Here is a 21,369-nt window from a genome sequence, read left to right on the forward strand (position 1 = left end):
TTCAGCAAAGCCTCCCAGGTTTCTCTACTATAAATTTTGTTTGCCCTGCCTAGGGAATACAGACACTCCCATATTATATGTTCAGGGTGCCCCTCTGCCCTCAAATTCTGCAGCTCTCATCTTCAAAATCTGGGAATATATATTTATTTAAGACCGGATTTGGATAAACATCTGCTTGCAGACGCCTCTATGCCGTCATTTTTTTCGCATCTAGAGTCTTGTCTGCAGGAGGCGTTAGCATAGGGGGTAGTTTCAAACGCTGCCTTCTATTTACTGCGCCACATCATAATACGACAGCAGACGCCCTTCTCTGTTGTAGCCTTCCTCAGCTCGCTCATTCCGACCTGCTCGACAGTAGAGATCTCGAGCCAGGTTGTGAGCAGCCTCGTTGCCACTAAAGATTCGTGCGCTGGGGTCCAAATCAGATTAATTGCTCTATCCAATTCTTTTGTCTTATAATCTTGAGTGCCATGGGAGATATCCTCCCACTACCAAAATTTTGAAATGCAGTTTACTGTCGCTCAACACATACGTGGCCTTTGTGCCGACACAAGCAAGAACTACTGCAACCTCCTCTGCCACATCAATATCATCACTATTAATCGATAGTGCCGAGATCGAGCCCCCTCCTCCGCAAACCACTACCGCTAAGGTGCCTTCCCTCTTTTTTCCGCCCGCCGCATATACAAATGCGACCTGCTCCCTTGGCTTCCTTAATTCTAGGATGCTATCCGTGCCATTCAATCTAACAGTCTCACACATCATCTATCAATGGAGATTGAGGCCGCATTTGTTGCACTGCAGCCCTGCCCCGTCTTACTCCGATGGGTCCCTGGACACTTGGGGATTGACGGCAATGAGCTGGTGAACCAGCTTGCCCGTGAAACTCATAACCGGGTACCGTTCATCCCCTGGCCAAGATCCTTGGAGGGTGGGCCGAGACTGTCTCTTCGCGCCACCATCAGCGAATATTACAATGCTGCTCGCTTAGACCGCAAGTTCTACCCCGACCCTCATCCTAGTCTCTCCGTTCGGGAGGCTCATGTCCTTGGGGGGTACAGCTGAATACACTCATAACCCCTGTACTGTTACATCTGTAGAAATTCCGTCGAGATCCATCATTCCCCAACTGCCCTTCCCCTTATGCCAGCCTTTCCCACTGCCTATTTTCATTCCCAGTTACATTGCAATCGGGTTTCTTTCCCACCCCCTCTCATACTATCTGAACCTGGGTGGACTGGCTTGGTGCTGAGGGTGAAGAAGAACAGTGCCTGCTCGTCCAGCAGGCCATCGATGCATTAGGCGCCTAAGTGTTGCGCCTCAATAAAGTCTTTACTACTACTACTATGCGTTCCGGAGCCTCAGCCCTTTTCTGCCTTTTCTCTTTATTGCATTCCAAGAAATAAACGAAAGATGGCTTAGCTCTGCTATGCCTGGATATACTTAGCGAAAAGCAGTGACTACCTCGGGATCAGGCACTCAACTACTGTTCCCAAGGACGCGGGATCGAATCCCGGCCCCGGCGGCCGCTTTTCGATGGAGGCGAAAAGCAAGGCGTCCGTGTGCTGTGCGATGTCAGTGCACGCTAAAGAACCCCAGGTGGTCGAAATTTCCGGAGTCCTCCACTACGGCGTCTCTCATAGCCTGAGTCGCTTTGGGACGGTAAACCCCCAAACCAAACCAACTTGGTGGTCTCCTCCAGTTTTACCGATCGACCCTTATTATTTGCTTTTATGAAGGAAGCTTATGACTCGGTGCGTTTTCTGGCAGTTTACTTTTCTTATGAGTACTTATTCTCTGTTCAAAAGAAACATTTATACAAAGAATTGATATCTATGCTGTTCCCGCCTCCATTATATCGTTCTCTCTATTCAAATGGTATGGGGCATGATATGTTGAGAAGTGTACGTACAATGCCGATTTCGCCTTGTACTAAAACGTTTTTCTTTAAACTTCATGCCGAAGTGTGAGTTCACAAATGAAAATATTTTTGTTTCTTCTGTTAATTGTCGGCTATGTGATTCCCTGAAACCATCGAACACTGTTTTATTGCCTACAAAGATGCGATGTTATTTTGGGACGTTCTACAAAGAACACGGAAAAAAGACTTTGTATTACATATCACAGTGGCTGTACCTAATGGCCACCCAACATGACCACGAACCATTTGACACGATTTTGCTCATTGGACTGCACAGTCTGTGGAAAACGCGTATGTTGGACCAGAATGCTGAGCCTCTAGTTTCCCCTAGTACTCATTTCAGCCAGATGGTGCACCAGCTGAGTGACACATATAAAGATAGTGACTATCAACCGGACTGGCTCCCATTATTGATGTGTTGTTTTTCTTTGCCGCCGTTTTAATTCGGTTGTGTTAAAATTTGCTTCAGTTATGTGCTGTTGTATATGAATGCTGGTGTTTTGTATTTATGTGTTTTCTTAGCGACTGTTTAATGTTGTGTTAAGATGCATTTTAGTTGTGTGGTATTTTAGTTGTGTGGCATCTTGCCTGTACTCACCCATGGGGCTGAACCGTGGAGGCTAGCCAAGAAGGTTTTACTCAAGTTGAGGACAACTCAGAGGGCTATGGAACGAAAAATGGTTGCGGTAACATTAAGAGATAGGAAGCGTGCAAAATGGGTCAGAGAAATAACTCAAGTTACTGACATTCTAGCGGAAATCAATAAGAAGAAATGGGCATGGGCGGGACACGTAGTGCGAAGAGAGGATAACCGATGGTCGCTTAGGGTAAAAAACTGGATTTCAAGGGATGGAAAGCGTAGCAGGGGGCGGATGAGATTAAGAAGTTCGCAGGGCTCAAGTGGATGCAGCTAGCACAATTTGAGAAATATGGGAGAGGCCTTCGCCCTGCAGTGGGTATAGTCAGGATGATGATGATGATGATGATGATGTATATTTAAATTGAATTTGTTCGGCTACAGGCTGATTACTTTGCAAATAATGTATATAGCTATCTTATCTATGTAAACGAGTGTAATAAATACCATGCTGAAAAAGAACCACCCGGGCCTGGAGACACAAGACGAAGTGCCTGAGTGGCTTCCGAGAATGGAAGTGTTGCTGCACATACCTGATTTTTAATGGATCACTCAGCCCGAAATCGCTGGTTTTAACTCATGTTGTGTGTTTGTGCAGTAATGTTCTTTATGCGCAAAATCTGATTACAAATTTGGCAATAAAAAAAAAATGTGGTACATCAACAATGTGTTGTCTTGCACGAACCCGAAACTTGGGATTTGTCTTAGGTTCGGACGGCGAGTGTTATGAGACCTATGAGACACCACACTGCGGAACGCAGAGACGACGTTTAAAGTTTCAGATCCCCGATGAAGTGTTTTGTGAAAAGAAAAGAGTATTGACGTTGTTGCCAGAGCTGGTGGCGCTTGATCAGACACAGGCGCTCCCTCTCACAACGGATACCTCGGAGGTGGCAATAGGAGCAAGTCTGTTGTAGTCAGTTGAAGAACTGAAGCCGATTGCACTTTCGCGCGAGGAATTCATGCCGCTTCAAACCAAATTGGATCCGATCGAAAGTGGAGCTTTTGCATGTCATGTGGGCATCTGGGAAACTCGATACGGGACAATTCAATTCGAAGCTAAAGTGAAGGTCGCGACAACCTACATTCAGTCCATTTACCTGACCCGTTCAGCGCCCACTAGCGCGAAATATGACCTAGAGGTTGTGCATCTCCTTCGTCTGGTATGCGGCGGACGGCCGTCCTAAGAGATGAGTTTGTTTTGTGTTTGCTTTTCTAGCAACTGCAAACGAGTAATGTGTTGTTAGATTTTATTTCTTTTTGTATCAATATGAGTATTGACTGTGCGGTAGTGCCTGACTAGCCTCCTGCGGTAGTCACTGTGGAAAGTGAAGGTCAGGGCTAGCCTGACAGATGGCATACAGAGAACGGACATGTGCAGGTTCTGGAATGTGCTGACATGGTGTCCTAGCATTGTGCACGCGGAAGGAACCAATGTACGCGCGCAATGAGAAACTTTGCGGCTGAAATGAAATCTCACACTGACAGCAAGTGTCTGTGTGACATTCTTGGTCTCCCACACAGAGGGTGCGAATCGAGGTATAGGTACTTTGAGATGTGCACCTGTCACCAGACCAAGGGTTACCAAATTGGTGGAACCATTCACGCCCAGGCGCGGTAGCAGCTTTATTGTTGCTGGTGGCACCCGCCACCAGAGAGCGCTCGTTTCCTTTGTGCAGTGTTCACAGTGTTGAGTGGCACTTCTGTGACCAGTGGACAGTTTTTTTTTTTTTTTACGCACTCTCGTTTCGCTACGTGCGCGTCATTCCCATCTGCTCATGTGCATCTAGCCTCCGTTTCATACATCAGGTGCAACGCAGCGAAAGCTACGCAAGTAGTCCGCAAGAAAAAAAAACAGGAGGCGTATCACTACGCGGTCGTTCTGTAGGCGAGTGGTTCCTGCCGAAACGGGCTCTATTCCGAGCATACACGTTTGCAATAACATGCTTCGCATGCTTAGACATCTTCACAGAGCGGATCTCATAGAAAAAATTCGCACCAAAGAACCATTTTCTCAAAAAGAGATGCGCAGCGCGGAGGGCACAGCTGGCAAGGTTGCGGGGCGGCAAAACGCGGCACGAGCAAAAACGACATAAAAAAACACACAAATTAGCTGAATCCGACCTTTTCTCCCTAAAAAAGGTGCTTTTTATGAAGTTGATGGCAAATGTAAAATGTATTAAGCTTGCAGACAAAGCAACTATTATTTTCTCTCGTCAAGAGCAGGCACTATTTTGTATCGCGGATGCGGAGAGCGCAAACAAGAGCTGTACCTTTGGTAGTGTTGCACTTTATGTATGAAACAGAGTATAGCCTCTTGTGGAGAAACAGGTGTACGATGGCTGATCAGTGCGCGATGAGGCGCCAATGGGTCGTTTGAGCTGCAGGTGCTCAGAAGGAGCGCTTAGTTAAGATGGAGTTGGCACTCAGCGTTTGACCCCTCAGCAACAGCTTTCTTCTTCTTTTCTTTTTTATAAAGAACCTTCAGCGATTTTCCTGTGGCATACATTGGTCCCCTATGCACGTGTTCGGTAAAGAAAACGTAGGGCAAAGCAGAGGTTCGGAATGCACGTGGCGTCAATGATGTTCGTATGTTTGCTTGGGACCTCTCCTTTCCGAAGCTTTTGATTAATATCCCTTCGCCAGTCTTTGATTAGCTGACGAAAACTTTAATTTCCTTTCCCTGATCGTCGATTTGTGAGAAGTGCTGCCTTATTGCTTATTGGCATACATGGCAAAATTACTTTTGAAAAGGAATTAAATTACATTACTAATTACTTTGCTGAAAATCGCAGAAAAGTAATTAAATTACATTACTCATTACTGCTCGCCAAAAGTAATGAAATTACATTACAATTACTTCTACTGAGTAATTCAATTACTTTTAAATTACTTTCTAGTTTCCATAAATGCAAAAATTAAGTAAAGCTATTAAACAAAACAACAACTTGTTCTCCAGAGTATTCTAGTTGACTTAAGTTCTGCTCAATTCCGTCTCCTTTTGCCAATCCGTTACGTTGGCTTCGGATTGCAGCACGTCGTTCCTGCTTTTGCGCACTCTACTTTGTTGTGTATTGAAGGAGTGATGGCGCATTTTGGTAAAAGTAATTTCGAGAGGAATTAATTACTTTGCTCCGAAATTACTACCAAAAGTAATTCACTACATTACCGAACCGAAAAAGTAATTCATTACATTACAAAGTACCGAGAAAGTAATTAAATTACAGTAATTTCATTACTGTAATTCAATTACTGCCATGTATGCTTATTGGCTGCCGTCCCCTCCAATGGCCGAGACAGAGGGCTTAAAAGTGAGCGCTCTGGGTTAAATCGGGGCTGATTTCGTCTGATCAACGGGTCAGTCATGTAAACAGTTTTCTCCTTGCTAAATAAACAGTTAACCTTTCTGTCGTGCCATCATACATTGTGAATTTTTGTGGGTCGAAACCCCGATTTCATCAACATAAGTGTTTCCTCACCTGGCCACCTGAAAAGGAAATTCAACTCTCGCCATCCCGTTTTTACCATTTTATTTCGAAAGCAATAACACGACACCCAAAGCGAGACCTCGGGTGGCCGCAGCTACGCCGTGAAGAGGCGTAGCTACGGTCTCCTCATAAAAAGATCAGCCTGTCATGACATTTGAATTCACGTTAACCCTATGCCACGGGCAGGGGCTTCCAGGGTCGCTCCTTTCATATGGAAGGCTGATATCAGGATCAGCCTGCCAGAACCGTTTGCATTCTCGTTACCCCTACAACACGCAGGCACATCCATATGGCTTCGTTGAAGCGTGACTCTATATGTGGGCTGGTATCTTACGCTCTCGCGCATACTCTTAGAGGATGCGCTTAAGTGTCTCTAATGTAGCACCTTACACAGATAGGGCGGGATTGGGGAATAATGTAGCAGGAAAAAGAAGCTTTAGCCGTTGCTTTCGCAATTCAACTAGGGTTAACCAGAGCTAAACCACAACTTCTTTTTTTTTATTTATTCTCTCGAACAACTGAAGAACAAAAGATAAAAAAAAAGGAGAGGGAGCCCGGACCAGCAAAAGCTTTGTCGGGCTTAGAGCCAATTAAACATGAATAAAATGGGACAAAAACTGAAGACAAAAAAAAAAACTTTTTTAAAACAGTGAAATATAAATTATAATAACAATTAAAAAAAGATTTAAAAAAAAGAGGTCCGAGTCGCAAGGTGGTCATCGGCATACCAGACCTCGCGGCCCTGACCAGCGCGTTGCCCATCAGATGGAGAGCACGAGCAGTAAAGTGAGACATAAGCACTAACAAAGATCTTCGCCATCTACTTCCTGTCAACCTGCAGGCTCACAGTTTTTACACGGGAGCCCTTGTCTCATAACTTCCCTTGCGCTGGGACGGTGGTGGTAGTGGTTGATTTTTTTTTTTTTTAATAATCAAAAAGAAGGAAAAGAGTATTGCCGGCCGCGGCAACTGCTATCTAAAAAACTGAAGCACTTGAGCTGCGGCCGGCGGGAAGGAAAAGGGGTTAGGGAGAGGATAGCGAGGGGAAGTAGAGACGGGAGCGATAGGAAGAAAGGACAGGGGGAGCTTTTATTGTATGGCTGCGGAGGGTTCGCTACTACTGAGAAAGAAGTCAGCCCAAGAGCCTCAGTGTGCGCAACTGAAGACTATCTAGAACTACTGACCCCACATCTACCGAACCATCCACACAGAGGCCTAACGTCCACCGAGCGTCCCATGTGGCGCACTTCCTGGATGCGCGCCGCGTATCATTCATGTGGCGCTCAGCTCGCGGCATTTTACCGATCCACCGCCCAACTTGTGCTGGTACTCCGGATCAATCGAGGCACGTTTGCATCGATGATGCATTGACCGTGCATGTATTTAGTAATTACAGTTGTCATTAAACCTGCGTGGCGCAGTTCGACAGCGTGTAGCCGACCATTAAGAAAAAACGAACAAGCAGCTGATGTTGCTCACAAAATCTGTTTCAACCTACCATGTCTTCTAGGTTCATATTCCAGCAGTATATAGAATTTCAGCCTTCGCAAACCGAAGTTATGGACAAGAGCGCCGAAGAAGGCTAATGGATCATTGTTGGGATGAGCTCTTCGAAAGAACGTACGGAAGGGACCGATGACAACCTCCAGCTGTATAGTCGACTCAGCGTATAGCGCTGACGAGAACCCGATCATTAAAACGCGCTCCATGATAAAATGAAAGCTAAAAATGTCGAGCTCCTCGGCCTTCAGATCGTCGTTAACAAGAACGGATCGCCAGCGCTTGCCCAACCGCCGTCAAAGCCTGTCGTACGCATGGGTGTGTCAGTGGGCTGACCCTTCCTTTTTTTTTCTCTCTCTCTCTCGCCGGGTGTACAAAGGTGCGGCCATAGGTGTTTAGCTGTGAACAGAGTGAATTGCTCTAGCAGCGTCCCTCTCAATCATCGCCGCAACGTTCACGCGGCGTACAACTGAAGCATAAAGCTCAGTGATTTTCGCGCACGTGAGCTGAGTATCGTTATCTTCGGCGGCCATATCTTCCGCGAACCCAAATATGTGTTCGCTGCGCACATAGTTCACGAACAAATTTCATATAGGCTGCTCGCATCCGAGACCGTTCTCGTCCATCTTTCTTATCTCCGCTGGTTCCACCGGAGTGATGGTGATTTCAAATTGCACGAATTCTTGAATAGAAGAGCGGGCAAAGCGCCGGGGACTCCACGTGGGCCTTCCCATCCGACCTCAATGTCAAGCGTGCTGCTGCCAAGAGCAAAGTGCTCTTTCGCAACTCTGAAGAACGACGTACGCCTCAATTAGGACGTCACTTTAAAAGTTACTAAAGAAAGATTATTCGCGGCCGAAAGGTTGTGCCATACATCCGCGGACCGCAAAGTCGCCCCCCCCCCCCCCCCCCTCCCTCCCTCTTGTATGTTTTTTTCTGAGCTGGACGATTTCGTCTCGCTGCTTCAGGAAGTGCAGAAACACATCATTCAAAATACGATAATGTTATGAAACGAGTAGGAAAAAAGAAAAGTACAATGAAAAGAAAAGAACTGGCCTGCAAGGGTTTCGAATACCGCATAGAAGCCAGCCGTGCATTACCAGAATGACAAACAATCAAAACATGCAGTCCTGCAATCTTTTTTGGCTGCCAAAGCGCAGGCTTTGTATGCAACGTTCCTTTATACGTGTGTGGGGTTCGAGGGGTTCGAGTGTATAATTCCGATCTCTGCACGGTAGGGTCGCGCAACTCCTTCCTCCTCACTGGTTGAATTGGTGATCATAGAGCTGGAAGACGGGAGCCTGACGTATATTCCGCTGCGTCCACGTAGACCACCTATTGGTCCTCGCTATATTGTCCGTGAAGGCTATTCTGTGGCCCTGGTCTCGCTCAGGGTGCATGTTTTTAGGGATGGAAGGTGTGATGAGATTAGAGCGGAGGTTAGGAGAAAGGGGGATACCGTCAATGGGGTGTGTAACTGGGCTTAGGTTTAAGTGAGACAATAAAGTGCGGCCAGCCGCCGAGCTGTATAGGTGGGATATTTGTGCCGTTAATGTAGCCTCTTTTAGGTCTTCGAAAGTGTTGTGTGCATCGAGTTTAAGGAGTAGGGCATTAGATGTGCGGGGGGGGGGGGGGGGGGGGGGGGGGGGAGTTGTAGAGTAGTTTTCGTGCGCGTTCACCCGGGAGGCAGAGAAGCAGCCATCGCGCTTGCTCTCATCTCTACATCTGCCACAAAAATTCTCTGACTTCACATCTGCGATTATAAATTATGCCAACTGCTATATATCCCGCACCGCTGCTCGCATATTACGCTTCTGGCAGCCCCGGCACCCCAAGCCTCATCTGGAGGCCAGCACATGCCGCCCCCCCTGGCAACGAGGAGGTTAATTGCCTAGCCCGAGGTCCTACATACCGGGCTGCGTATTGCTAAACCATATCCCGTAGGCGCACTGGAGCAGACGACGCTTTCAGTGAGTTAAACGGCGATTGTTGCTGAAAAAAACTCTCGGAACGCAACCTTAAGGTAACATAACTGTAAACGGCGATTGTTGCTGAAAGATATCTCTGAACGCTACCTAAAGGAACATACACTCACTGAGGCAGGAAGTGATTATGGGGAAAGTAATTGCGTAGTGTAACTGTTGTCATACCGAGTGTTACTTAAAGGTGTCTGTGAACGTAACCTAAAGGTAACATATACTCACTGAAGGCAGGATATAATTACGGCGAAGGCAATTGCAAAAAAAAAAATATTCAGATAAAAAGTTACAGCAGAGGAGTCGAATAGATGTTTAAGTGGCATCAGTGCAGAGATGGGTGGTGTTAATCCATTGCGCCACCAAACCTTTTTTTTTTTTTTCTGACATAGTATTTGGTTATGTACAGAAAGGGTGATGTACACAGATTATTTACAATGCACTCAGCCGTTGGTGAGATGCACAACAGAAAAGACAATTAAAAGGCAGGCAAAGATAAGCACCATGTCACCAGCGGAAACAAATCAGGTTGAAAGTCATTTTCATAATAAATGTCCGTCAGTTACAGCATAATTCAGCTAAAATGGAGTCTAGCTGAAACAACAGGTTCTGCGTTGCGATCCAACATGCGTGTCTTCCACAAGCTATGAAGTCCAATAAGGAAAACCATGTCATATGGTTCGTAATCAGATTGTTTAGCAGCAAGATTCTGCAAACTGTACGAATTTAGAACAAAGTCTTTTTTTAGAGTTCTTTGCAGCACATCCCCAAAAAAGAATTGCGTCTTTGCAATTAAAGAAACAGTGCTCAATTGTTTCAGGCACATTACATAGACGGCAGTTTACGGAAGATACAAAAATATTTTTCCTATGTAGCCATGTGTTATCAAGTAGAGCTTTGGTGTGTAATTAAAAAAAAAGTGTTTTCGTGCAAGGAGAAATCTGCATTTTACGCACCCTCTTTAGCACATAATGACCCTTAAGACCAAAGTATAAAGAACGATACAGTGGAGACGGAAAATCATTGCTGTCAATTCCTTTTATAGACTCCTGCGCGAAACAGAATATAAGTACTCATTCGATAACTGTCAAAAACCGCACCGAAGCATAAACTTCCTGCATAAATCCAAGTAACTGCGGGCAGTCAGTAAAATCTGAAGAAACCACGAAGTCAGGAAGTAAATTCATGAAATTAACTTGCAGGAATGCTCTAATCATCGGGAACAATCACGAAAAAAGAAGAAACGGGCAACTAACTGCCTTACATACAGATGCACTAAGCCGAGCCCCCCTGCTCAAACAGGTCTGAATAGGTTATCACGTCGAATCGGTTCAAAATTGGATGACCAAATAAACGTCGCGAATATTCGGTGAAAACGCTGGATGTAATTCCTAGCACAGTGAGGACCTGAAGCACATAATAACTTTTTGTCGCCAAAAACACGTTGCAGGCCTGAGCCCAACCGAATATTGAAAGCCGATAGGGGACAAATGTATTATAGCATAACGCTACACGACTGGATCGCGCTCTTTCCAGTAATTTGCACTTGACTTAAATGCATGCCCAGGTATTTAGGGGGCACGCATGACAATTCAGCTCCTGCATATAGGGGCGGTGTTGAGCCCCACGAACCAAACGGCCGGAACTCTTGGAGTGATTCGTCTGAGCACCAGAAAATTGTTCTCTGCTGGATAAAACTTTTTTTATGCTTGGTTTGTCAGTGCAGAAAAATGCAAGATCATCCGCGTATGCAAGCATGTTAACCTCATTTCCAAGGAGAGGGAAGCCATGGATACTGTTGTTATGTAAAACCCTCAAACAAAGCGGCTCCAAGTAAAGAACAAAAAAGCAGCGGAGACATCGGACAGCCTTGCTTCACAGAAGAGTTGATTGGTACGGGGCTTGATGGGTGGCCATTTACAATTAGGCGAGTCGAACAATTTCTATAGCAAAGTTGCACCCCCTTCAGTACTGCAGAACCCATATTCGCTCGTTCCAGAAGAGAAAACAGGAAAGAACGACGAACTCGATCAAATGCCTTTTCGAGGTCGACCTGAAGTAAAGCAAACTGATCATGAGAGCCGGAGCACGATTCGGGGATTGTGCGCGCAATATGTACAGTACTTTGTATGGCACGGCCCTTCAAGCCGCACGTCTGGCGAGAGCCATTGAGAACCAACATTGCGAACAGTAGGCGATGGCGAAAATCTTGTAATCCACATTTGCCAGTGTGATCGGTCTATAGCCTTCCAATGAGCGTAATTTTTCTTCATCAGTACTCATCAGTACGGGGACTTTAAATGCGTTCTTATTTCGTTGTCGCCAGGTGGCGCCAGCTCAGAGGAATCACGCCAGAACGTCGTCTGCTCGAGTGCTCCTACGGGATATGGTTTGCTAATACGCTTCCGGCTAGAGAAATGAAGCCCTCTCTACAGGCCGGGGAGCGCTTGCTCTCCTTCCGTGATATTCTCTTTTACTACCGGGACAAACGAAGGGAATATACACCCCCAGCCCCCTTTCTCACCATAGCGCAGGCCGTACACTGGCGAAGCTTGCAGACTCGGACTGCTCCATACTTCTACATGCCCGATACCCAGACCGGTTGTCCTCATCATGAAGACTCTGCGGCAAGCCATGACACTCCCTACACATTCTTCTTACATGCACCACCTTTCCTCATCCCTCATCACCGAACGTCGCTGAGTCCTACTGGGAGTCTGTCATGAAGAGCACTTCAAGGCCAACGGAAAATCATTTCGAGTGCTACGAGGATTGCTCTTCAAGGACTTTCTTCTGCCTTATAAGGGTGTCTCCCATGTAGTAAGGGAGCACCCGTGTGCCATGCAGGGGGCTTCGCCCCCACAATTTGTTTCAGTGGCAATAAAATGTTTCTACCGCCACCTCGCTGGTTGTCTGTCATCTAGTTAAACGGCCATTGCGGCTCAGAGTGTCCCTGAACGCAATCCGGTAAAACACACCAACTGAAAGTGACATGTGATTACGTTGAAGGAAATCGCATATAGTATGAGCATTTTCATAGCCCAACATTTGACGTCGCCTCCAGGCTCTGTTAACTGCTATTGACACAAAAGTTTCATATAATACAACATAATGGGGAACACAAGTCCAGAGAATAACATACTAATTTGTTTGATTGTCATGAACTGTAAAAGAGAAAAAAAAAGTGCAGGAAAAGAAATCTCCAGCCCTGCGAAACTGATTCGAACTGATGTTTCAGCGTTCAAATATGAAGCGCTAAACCATTGCGCTAGAGAAGCAACGGGAGTGACGCTCTTCTTCATTTTGACAATATTTCTGCTATTCGTCCCGGGGTTCAAAGGCAGCCTATGATGGTAGAACGCATGTTCGCGAGTTGGCGCACCAGGAACACTGCCCTGATGGGGTTGGGACAGGTAGGTCACCGCCGCTTGCGGAGGGGGCTGGCCTGTCGCCGAATTTTTATATGTTGTGGGCCGTCGTTGCGCCCGCCACCGCTTCGGTGGTGGACGGCGGCTGTTGTTGCGGCGCGCGTCTTTCTCTCCCTTTTCTTTCTTCTCTATTTTCTCTTCTGTCTGCACGAGGCAGCGAAGGTGGCTCAGCTACAGAGCCAGCAGCAGGCCCGTGCATTTTCTTTTCCTTCTTCCTACAGCCACAACAACAACAACAACAGGGGCACACTGTGCGACTGTAGGCACACTCTGACGCTGTCGCCGCATACTCGTGAGGCGAAATTAGGCTTTTTCTTTAGATATTTTTGTTTTTCGTAATCATGCTTGCCTTTCCGACACTCTACAATGTTGTGACGATAAGGCTGAAAAGCGATTACGAGAAACTCCACGCTGTTCTATGGGGAACGGTTCATTTTCTTATTAGGACGGTGAAGAAGACTATATATAGTTGGAATACGTTCATATTAGTAAAACACAAGCGCGAGAAATAGTGACAGGAGACAATAACAGAGCTGTCCCTGTTTGTTGTGCTCGTTCTTTTTTATATACTATGAATACTATATACTTGTTCCTGTCCCCTCAGTCAATCCGTGAGCGGTCCCCATATAGGATCGCCTAGATGAATTAGAGGACAGCGGAATGCACGTCTTCGACAGCGGCCATTGCTAGGTGCTCATGCGCCAATATTTTGCAACGAACGTCATTTTGCGTCTCATTCCAATGATGCTTAATTAATCGCCGCAGTTGGCTGTGGCGTCAGGCTTCACATCCAGCAGGCAACGTCACTCAGCGACTCTCAAGGACTCATCGTTGGTAAAAATGCGGAAGGCTGGATCATGAGAGGAACATTTACATAATTCGGCTTCTGAACAGCATTTCGATCGAAGAAGGGGAGAAGGTCGGAATTTACGGTCAACAGCTACAACACTCCAATGGGGACGCCGCATCTGCACCTATAAATTCCTACGTAAAACTATCGCCGGTATAAGAGAAACCGAGCCAAATTATTCAGTCTCAGTGAGGATGAACACACTGACCGCAGTTGAAGGTACTCGTCTGGGACACTGCGGAAATTAGGGAGCCAGCGACATGCCGACGACAAACGTTGCGGCGCAGAGACCATTTATCCGCGACAAAAGGCGGAGGCAGCAAGAACGGGCCCTCAACTAAAGACAAGGGCAGGTGGCGGGCGGGTAGCGCTAAGCGTTCTCGACGTGGGGGGAGGCGGAATCTAAAAGGCGGGGAACTTGGCGGCCCACAGTGGAAGGACACACCGGCGGAGCATAATAAAAGACCGCCGCATACACGCTCTCTCTCACCCTCCCCCTCACGCCACCGTTTCGTTCGCCGGCGTCGACGCCACCGTTGGGTGCTCTCCGCTAAGTTGCTTAGCTGCCGGCGTTCACAACGTCGCACAAGCGCGCGCGGTGCGTCGGTCGAAGGTGAGCGCACGGCGACGCTGCTGCACGACCTCCTGGACGCCACCTCCCCGAAACGTCGGCGAGAAGACCCTCGCCCGGCGAACGACAGCCCACCGACGAAGCGCGAACCATACGGCCGCGCCGTAATGTGGGTCGCTCGGACGACGCCGAGCGACGCCTCCCCCCTCGCCTCCTCTCCTTCTGTTTTCATAACGGGACGCCTTTGAGCTGCACGTTGATCGGAGGGGAAGAGGGGGAAGGAGAGGAGCGTCCAAAGCGACGACTACGAAGACCGCAAGGAAACGCACCTTCTTCGCCCTCGCCTCCGGATGAAAAGGGGAGGTCCTGTAAGAACAAAAAGAACGCGTGTACCCCTTTCCCTGGCTTCGCGACGTCGTTAGGAGCCAATCGATTGGGGGCCGATTGATTTCGCCAGCGCGCACATGCACACGCACAAACACACACGCACACACTCGCGCACACCTTCGTAAGAGACCCTCCACATATGCGAGATACCGAAAAAAAAAAAAAATGGCCGGTACCGCCTGCTGAGGTGGACCACCCTTGCCTTTCAGCCTTGGTTCTATTCTTCGAGAACGCCAAGACGCGTCTCGGCGAGGGTGAACCTGCAAAAAGGAGAGCAACTACTAATTTCTTAGCGGCGGTTTTTTCTTCCCACCCTCACCCGTGCGCGCTGTGGATGGGACCCGGCGAAGACGACAACTCTCGCCGCTCTCTCTCCCGCTCTCTCTCCCTGCAGTGGTGTACCGTACACCCGCATCACGGTGCTGGGGCAGCGGCACACCGTGTGGTGCTGGTGGTTGTGGTGACGAACTCCCCCCCCCATCGCTCCCCTCAGCTGGGCTTACGGGACCACCGTTGTTGCGACGAGAGAGAGAGCTTCGCCTGTTCGCCGCTACGCAGCGCCACGCTTACGGGCCGCCGCCGCCTCTGCTCTGGCTCACCTGTTCGCGAGGGTAGACAGGTGCGAGCGCGAACGCACTCCGAACGTAGATCGGTGGCGCGGCCGCCGACGAGACTGGATCAGCCGCCGCTGGGGACCGTACGCGACTTCTCTTCGACGGACCACGCATGGTGCCGCCGCCGCAGCTCCGCGCCGGGAGGAGGGAAGACGACACATCAGCTGACGGCGCGGCGCTACACCAGGAGCAGCCCTCATCGGCTTCGCGAAGGCAGTGAACACTCTTCCGTTTTGTGCTGTGTGCTTCGAGCCTGGTCGACGCTGAGAGATCGACGAGCCCCCTCCTTTGGATTTGCTCTCGGCCGTTCGCGAGAATCTGTGTTCTTGGTGATTTTTCGGTTCTCCCATGAGGCGGCGGCCTGGACGACGTGCGACGACTGGATTTGCGCGGCGAGGTTGTGCGGTGGCCTCTGTGACCCGTTGAATACAAAACCTGCAGTTCTGTCCGTCCACGTCTTGCCTTGGAGCTGTAGACCCTGCCGGAGGCTGCGTGTTAAAGATTGAGCCAGCCCTTCCAGTGAGAACCCTATAGCGTTCATCCGTGGCTTCAAGCACACTGTTGTGGTTTAGACGTCTTTTTCACCCTGTTTGTTTCGAGGCCAGCGTGGTCAGCGCTAGGAGGTGCCAAGTGCCGCGATGCTCGCCGGAACTCAGACGACGTGGGGCTGTCCCCCCGTGCACATCATGGGTCTCGGAGAAGGACCCAGGGCGGCGGACATGGCCGACTTCCAGGACGTGAGTACTGATCATTGTAAACGCGACGAGAGCGAGAGCGGAACGTAGGGCAGTTGCTTTACCTCGTCGTTCCATCGCCATTGACTGATCACAGATGCGATTGTAGAAATACATGTCTAGACACCCTTTGATCGGTTTTGTGTGTATCCTGTACCCGCTTCCCAGACCACTCTGAAGCTTCAATACATGCCTCCCTGAGAGACGCGCGAATGGTTGCCGTTCATATATCTACGTGGAACGCCCGGCCATGTATATTCACTTGCCTTCTGAAACGCCGCATTCATGTAATGATGCGCATACAGGTGTCGCTATTAAATGTGGAGTTTAGGTTAAAAGAGCGTTTCGTTGGTGTCTGGCAGGCAGGGCGAACGCAACGCCCCACACCGAGATCAAGAAGGCCGTTGCTCCTGGAGGACTTGTCGCACATGTGGCTCAGCGATCTTTTTAGCTGGCGACTTTCAAGGCTAGGGAGGAAATTTATCCCTACAACGCGCGTCACTAGGCATTTTTACTAGCGTGCGATTATTTTCCGAAGTTGGCGATAATGATATTGGGGCACCTCATCGAAGACGAACTCCGCAACGAGACGGTGAATGCGCGGCGGCCGGCTAGTCCTTCATGGCAGCTAGTGGATTTCACATCAATTCGCGGCGGCCGGCTAGCTCTTCATGACAGCTAATGGATTTCACGTGAACTCATTAATAGCGGCATCGCATGAAGATGATTTTAACTGATTAGTAATGGTAAAGTGCTCAAGGTGTAAAGGAACGATGAGCTTCACGGTGAACATTAGCGTTCGCTCAGAGTGTTGCAACTGGTTCTCGCGGCTCTGATATTCAGTGGGGCAGCGCATTTCACGCTCCGTCGCTCTTCCGATGCCTCCCTCCCCGCCCCTGGGCCTTTCAAACTACGGCCCGCTATTGAAAGTTGTTCGGCCCGCAAGCCCGTCCCAGCGGAACAAAGCCAAATCTTCCGATGAAAGCTGCGATATGGGCTCAGCTTATGGGGGACAGACCTGCGTCAGCATCATCTGCAGGACCACAAAAATCTGCCCACGTTTCATCGTCGATTTTTGGTTGTTGCAGCTCTTTCTCGAAGCGCGACGCGCTAGTAATGCTTGCAATTTGTACAAACAAAGTAAACGTCTAAGGAGGAAGTATACTGTCTGCCTTTTTCACTGAGAAGTAGAAAAAAATTAGGGGAACACTACAGACCCGCCGCCTTAACGATCATTTTACTTTTTGTTGAAAACAGTTTAACTTTTTTGTTTAAGTTTGTTTTGGGGTGAAAGGACGGCACAGTATCCGAGTCATTTCTCGATGGACACTTACAGTTAACAATGGACCTTTTTCTAGCAGGACACATCTTTTTGCGGCCGCCAGGCGATTAGTACGTTAGTCGGACGCGTTCCTCGAATATATATTTTCTGCACAAATTCTTTTACTTAGTGAGTGGGCTTACTTTTTAAGTGCACCTGTTATTTCTTCCTGTCGCTCACCTCTATGATTGCCTCTTACTATCTCTGTATTTCCGCCGGCCCAGTTCAGGTGATTCATGTATTAGGTAGCAGATACCAGGATTGGCAAACATCTTTTCCTTTCCGTTTTTTTTTTTTTATTTCTAATAAATAATCACTTATCCCGCTGGTCGTGCCTAGCATTTACATAGAGTAGGGTAAGAGCGCTGGCTAGTTGGTGTTTCATTATGTGTTTACATCAGCGCAATTAACACAACAAAAGAAGCGACTAAGTGCGTCCACGCGTGTCTCAGTCGTGTCTTTTGCTGCAGTTGCGCTCATATGCTTTGCAGAGACGTGTGAGTCGTCATTGTATACACCTTGACAAAGCAGCCTTCGCCTCTTTAGCAAACAGTTCGTGGCAAAAGAACGCTGGTGAACATGACCACGTATTCTCGCTTGATGCGAGGCTTGCTTTGGGAGCTCGTGGGAACCAGGATGTGCAGAGTGACTTGGGATGGTCTTCTTTGGAGAGCAGGGAAGCTGGCAGCAAGATAGCGTTTGAGCAACGATTGGGAAAAATGGGAGAAAAGCGGTGGGCTAGGAAAATCTTCAGCTACCTCTACATGAGGAATGTTGACACAAGATGGAGAAGACGGACAAGAAAATTGGCAAGCAAATATTTGGACAGCAGTAGGGGGACCAGCCAGGAATTATCAATTAAGAAAAAGGTTAAAGAAACAGAGAGGGGTTTGTGGAAAACAGGGATGGAGACCAAATCAGCATTGGAAATGTACAGAACTTTCAAGCAGGAAATAGCCAAAGAAAACATGTACGATATTTCTAGGGGCAGCTCATTGTTGTTCGCGGCTAGGACAGGAGTATTGCGGACTAAGACGTACCGAGTTAAGTACCAAGAGATAGACGCGCTGTGTAGGGTGTGTGCGGAGGATGAGGAAACGGCTGAACACTTAATAATTTCCTGTAAAGGGCTCCGTCCTATAGTTCAAGGCAATGGGGTAGATTTAGCCAAAGCGTTGGGGTTTAAGGATAATGGAGGAAATAAAAGGGTAGAAATAACCAAACGAAGGTTAGCTGATTGGTGGCTGAAAGCAAGGCAAGAATAGGTCCAAACTATATTACTACTCACGGCCAGGAGGCCTGTGGCGCCGCCACCCGATTCAAAGGGTTCAGCCTTATTCATCCATCCATCTATCCATGCAGTTTCGAGGGCCTGGAGGATGCTAGCACTACACACACAATTATTCTGCGACAGTTCGTAGCGCTGATGATCGAGGGGACGTTGTCCGTGAAAAAGGACGTGCAGTGAACTCTTCCCCCATTTTGCTGGGCCCAGTCGTCGTAAACGCTTCCGCGCATGAGCAGTGGCGCTACTGAAGAAAGGTCCATAAACGGCATAGAGTCGGTTCGAATCCCTGTCGTAAACTAGCCTTCAGCTTGACAATGAAGTACATGCTAAATGGTAAAGCGGAATGGCATGACGTCACCCTGTATTCAACACAAGGAACGGTTTCGTCACGAAGTTTGATACCAAATCACGTGCGTGTAACAGAGCTCCATGAGTTTGCAATCCGCCGATTTTTCTGCAACATGGGACCCTTATGTTCTCGCATAAAACATTTCGTGCTATGGCACGTTTTTGTGGGTTTAGAGTTGCAGATCTACGCTCTGTTATACCGGATATACTCGAATCGAGCAAAGTCTGTCGCTCAGACAACTCGGCGTCCGTGAGGCAGATTTCCTCACCATCACTGACGTACCCGAAGGAATTATTCACGGTGACCATTTGGGCTATTTGGTGCGATTCTAATGGCATATTGAAGCAACGAAAGACACAGAGACACAAGAATTACACGGAACAGCGCTGGTTCCGTGTACTTGTGTTTCTGTGCCTTTCGCTGGTTCAATATGTTATATTACTCATGTATTTAAAGTGTGAACTACGTTAACACAGGTTTGAGTCAACATACATATGATTTAAGTGCGGCGTCACAGCGGTAAATTTCTGTTCTGCCTTCTTCCTTTTGTGAGTGAACTAAATGAATAGAAAATGAGAAATTTGTTCAGCCTTCTTGCTTTTGTGAGAGCGGCTAGGGCACAGCCGGTCAAAGTAGTATGAATAGAAAAAGAGATAGAAATAGGCGCATTACTGCGGCTACGGCTACACGGGGACGCTGAAACAACGTGAAGCACCGTCTCGACTAAACTCATATGAATGTGACCGCATTGTTTCACGTCCGATTTCCAACCGCGCGTCTTTGAGCTGAAAACTGCGGAGCTTCCGGTGCTCCCATATTTTGTTCTATCTCGCACATTTTCCCGCGAGGCCGTGTATTACAGAGCGAACTAAGCCTCGTCGCTTGTCCTCACTATCCTCACCTTGCTTGCCCCGCAATCATGCCAACACAAGAGAACATTAAATCCGCAACCTTGGAAAAAAAGCCGACGCGCGCCTTATCTTAATAATAGGCTTCCTTTGCCAGCTCCGTTTATTTAAGGTGAAATACATTTTTTCCGTACCGCTGTAGCAAGGGTTCATCGTTTAGAAAGCTATAGCAGTTCATTTTTCGAAAGCAAATGTTCGGCCCGTTTCTGATATGATATTGCTTCTGATCTAGCTTCGACACCGTATCAGCAGCATGTGACGACTTTAGCGCGGTTCCTTCTGTCGTCCTTGGAACAGCTTGGACTTTGAAAACATACGCAATGTTTGTGTGCTCTAACATAGTAAGTATGGCGGCGCGTGTTATTAGATGCGAATGAGAGGAAAGGGGGAACAGCCAAGAAAGCAACAGCATGAAGACACGCTCTTCAATAATCACTGGAGACGATTTCCTGGCAATCTGAATACCTGGCGAACAACTGCGTTTTACGTACAACACAATGCCCTCACGACGGTGGTTTAACTACCGGAGAACACTGGGTCCCCGTCCTCGCAGTGTACTTACCGTCCCACGTTAACGCTCGTTAGCTTCCGCGTGCCAACTCGAAGCGTCCCCCGCGGCGTCGAAAACGCGTCATCTCTTTGTTACATCAGCACGCGTTCCCGGCGCTCTCTACCTGATCGATTACTAACGCAAAGCGTCAAAAACTGACTGAACTTGATGGAGGCGACGGAAGGCCGCTTTGCAGTCAGCCGTAGTGACGCCGCAGCTGAACTACGAGACGTATAAAAAAAGAAAAAAAAAAAAAAGCGGACAGTCAGACAGTGTACCTAAGCGCAGCTCGTGCATAAGCGATGGCCGCATCTCGTGAGTCGTGAGCGTCCACCGAGCGCGTAATTCTAGCAGTCCGCTGGAGACAAGCGTTGAGGGACGAAGGGGGTGCTGCGTTGGTTGCACGGACACCTCGTGGAACGTTCTGGCCGTCGCGCTGAGTGGGAAAAACGGCCGGAGCACCCCTTTGAGCACGCACCCGCGACGCTCACGCGTGTGCGCATTCGAGCGCCCATCAATCAGATTATAATTCGGGCATCAACCCCGAATTCCCGACTTGACGCGCCTCGAAGGTGGATTGATTGATTGCTTATATACGGGATCTTTTCGCACTGCGGGAAAAAAAGCTACGCGGAGAAACTTTTTGTGGAGTATATACGCTGCTTCTTTTTTTCTGAAACGGCGAAGAAAGCGGGGTGTTGAGCACACAGAGCGCCCGGTGGTCTCCGTGCGTGCCTGTTGGTCGCCTGAGAGTTGTGTGAGAGCTGCTTGAACGAACACTGGTTTGGTTTGTGGGGTTTAACGTCCCAAAGTGACTCGGGCTTTGAGAGACGTCATAGTGGAGGGC

The 21,369-nt window shown here is 48.3% G+C and overlaps 2 protein-coding genes across 2 annotated transcripts in view; one reads left to right on the forward strand and one right to left on the reverse strand.

The window, feature by feature from the left end:
• The window catches only part of LOC146182133 (uncharacterized), a 319,458-nt gene that overhangs the window by 209,210 nt on the left and 88,879 nt on the right, over nt 1-21,369 (reverse strand). The window lies entirely within an intron of this gene.
• The window catches only part of LOC146182137 (uncharacterized), a 168,257-nt gene continuing 162,307 nt past the window's right edge, over nt 15,420-21,369 (forward strand). Inside the window, exon 1 of the mRNA XM_084577144.1 lies at nt 15,420-16,109. Within this exon, the coding sequence (XP_084433270.1) occupies nt 16,011-16,109 (99 nt within the window). The 5' untranslated portion in view covers nt 15,420-16,010. The remainder of the gene's footprint in view (nt 16,110-21,369) is intronic.

Source organism: Amblyomma maculatum, chromosome 8 (genome assembly GCF_055883805.1).
Source record: "Amblyomma maculatum isolate TAMU_Amacu chromosome 8, ASM5588380v1, whole genome shotgun sequence".
Lineage (NCBI taxonomy): Eukaryota > Metazoa > Arthropoda > Arachnida > Ixodida > Ixodidae > Amblyomma > Amblyomma maculatum.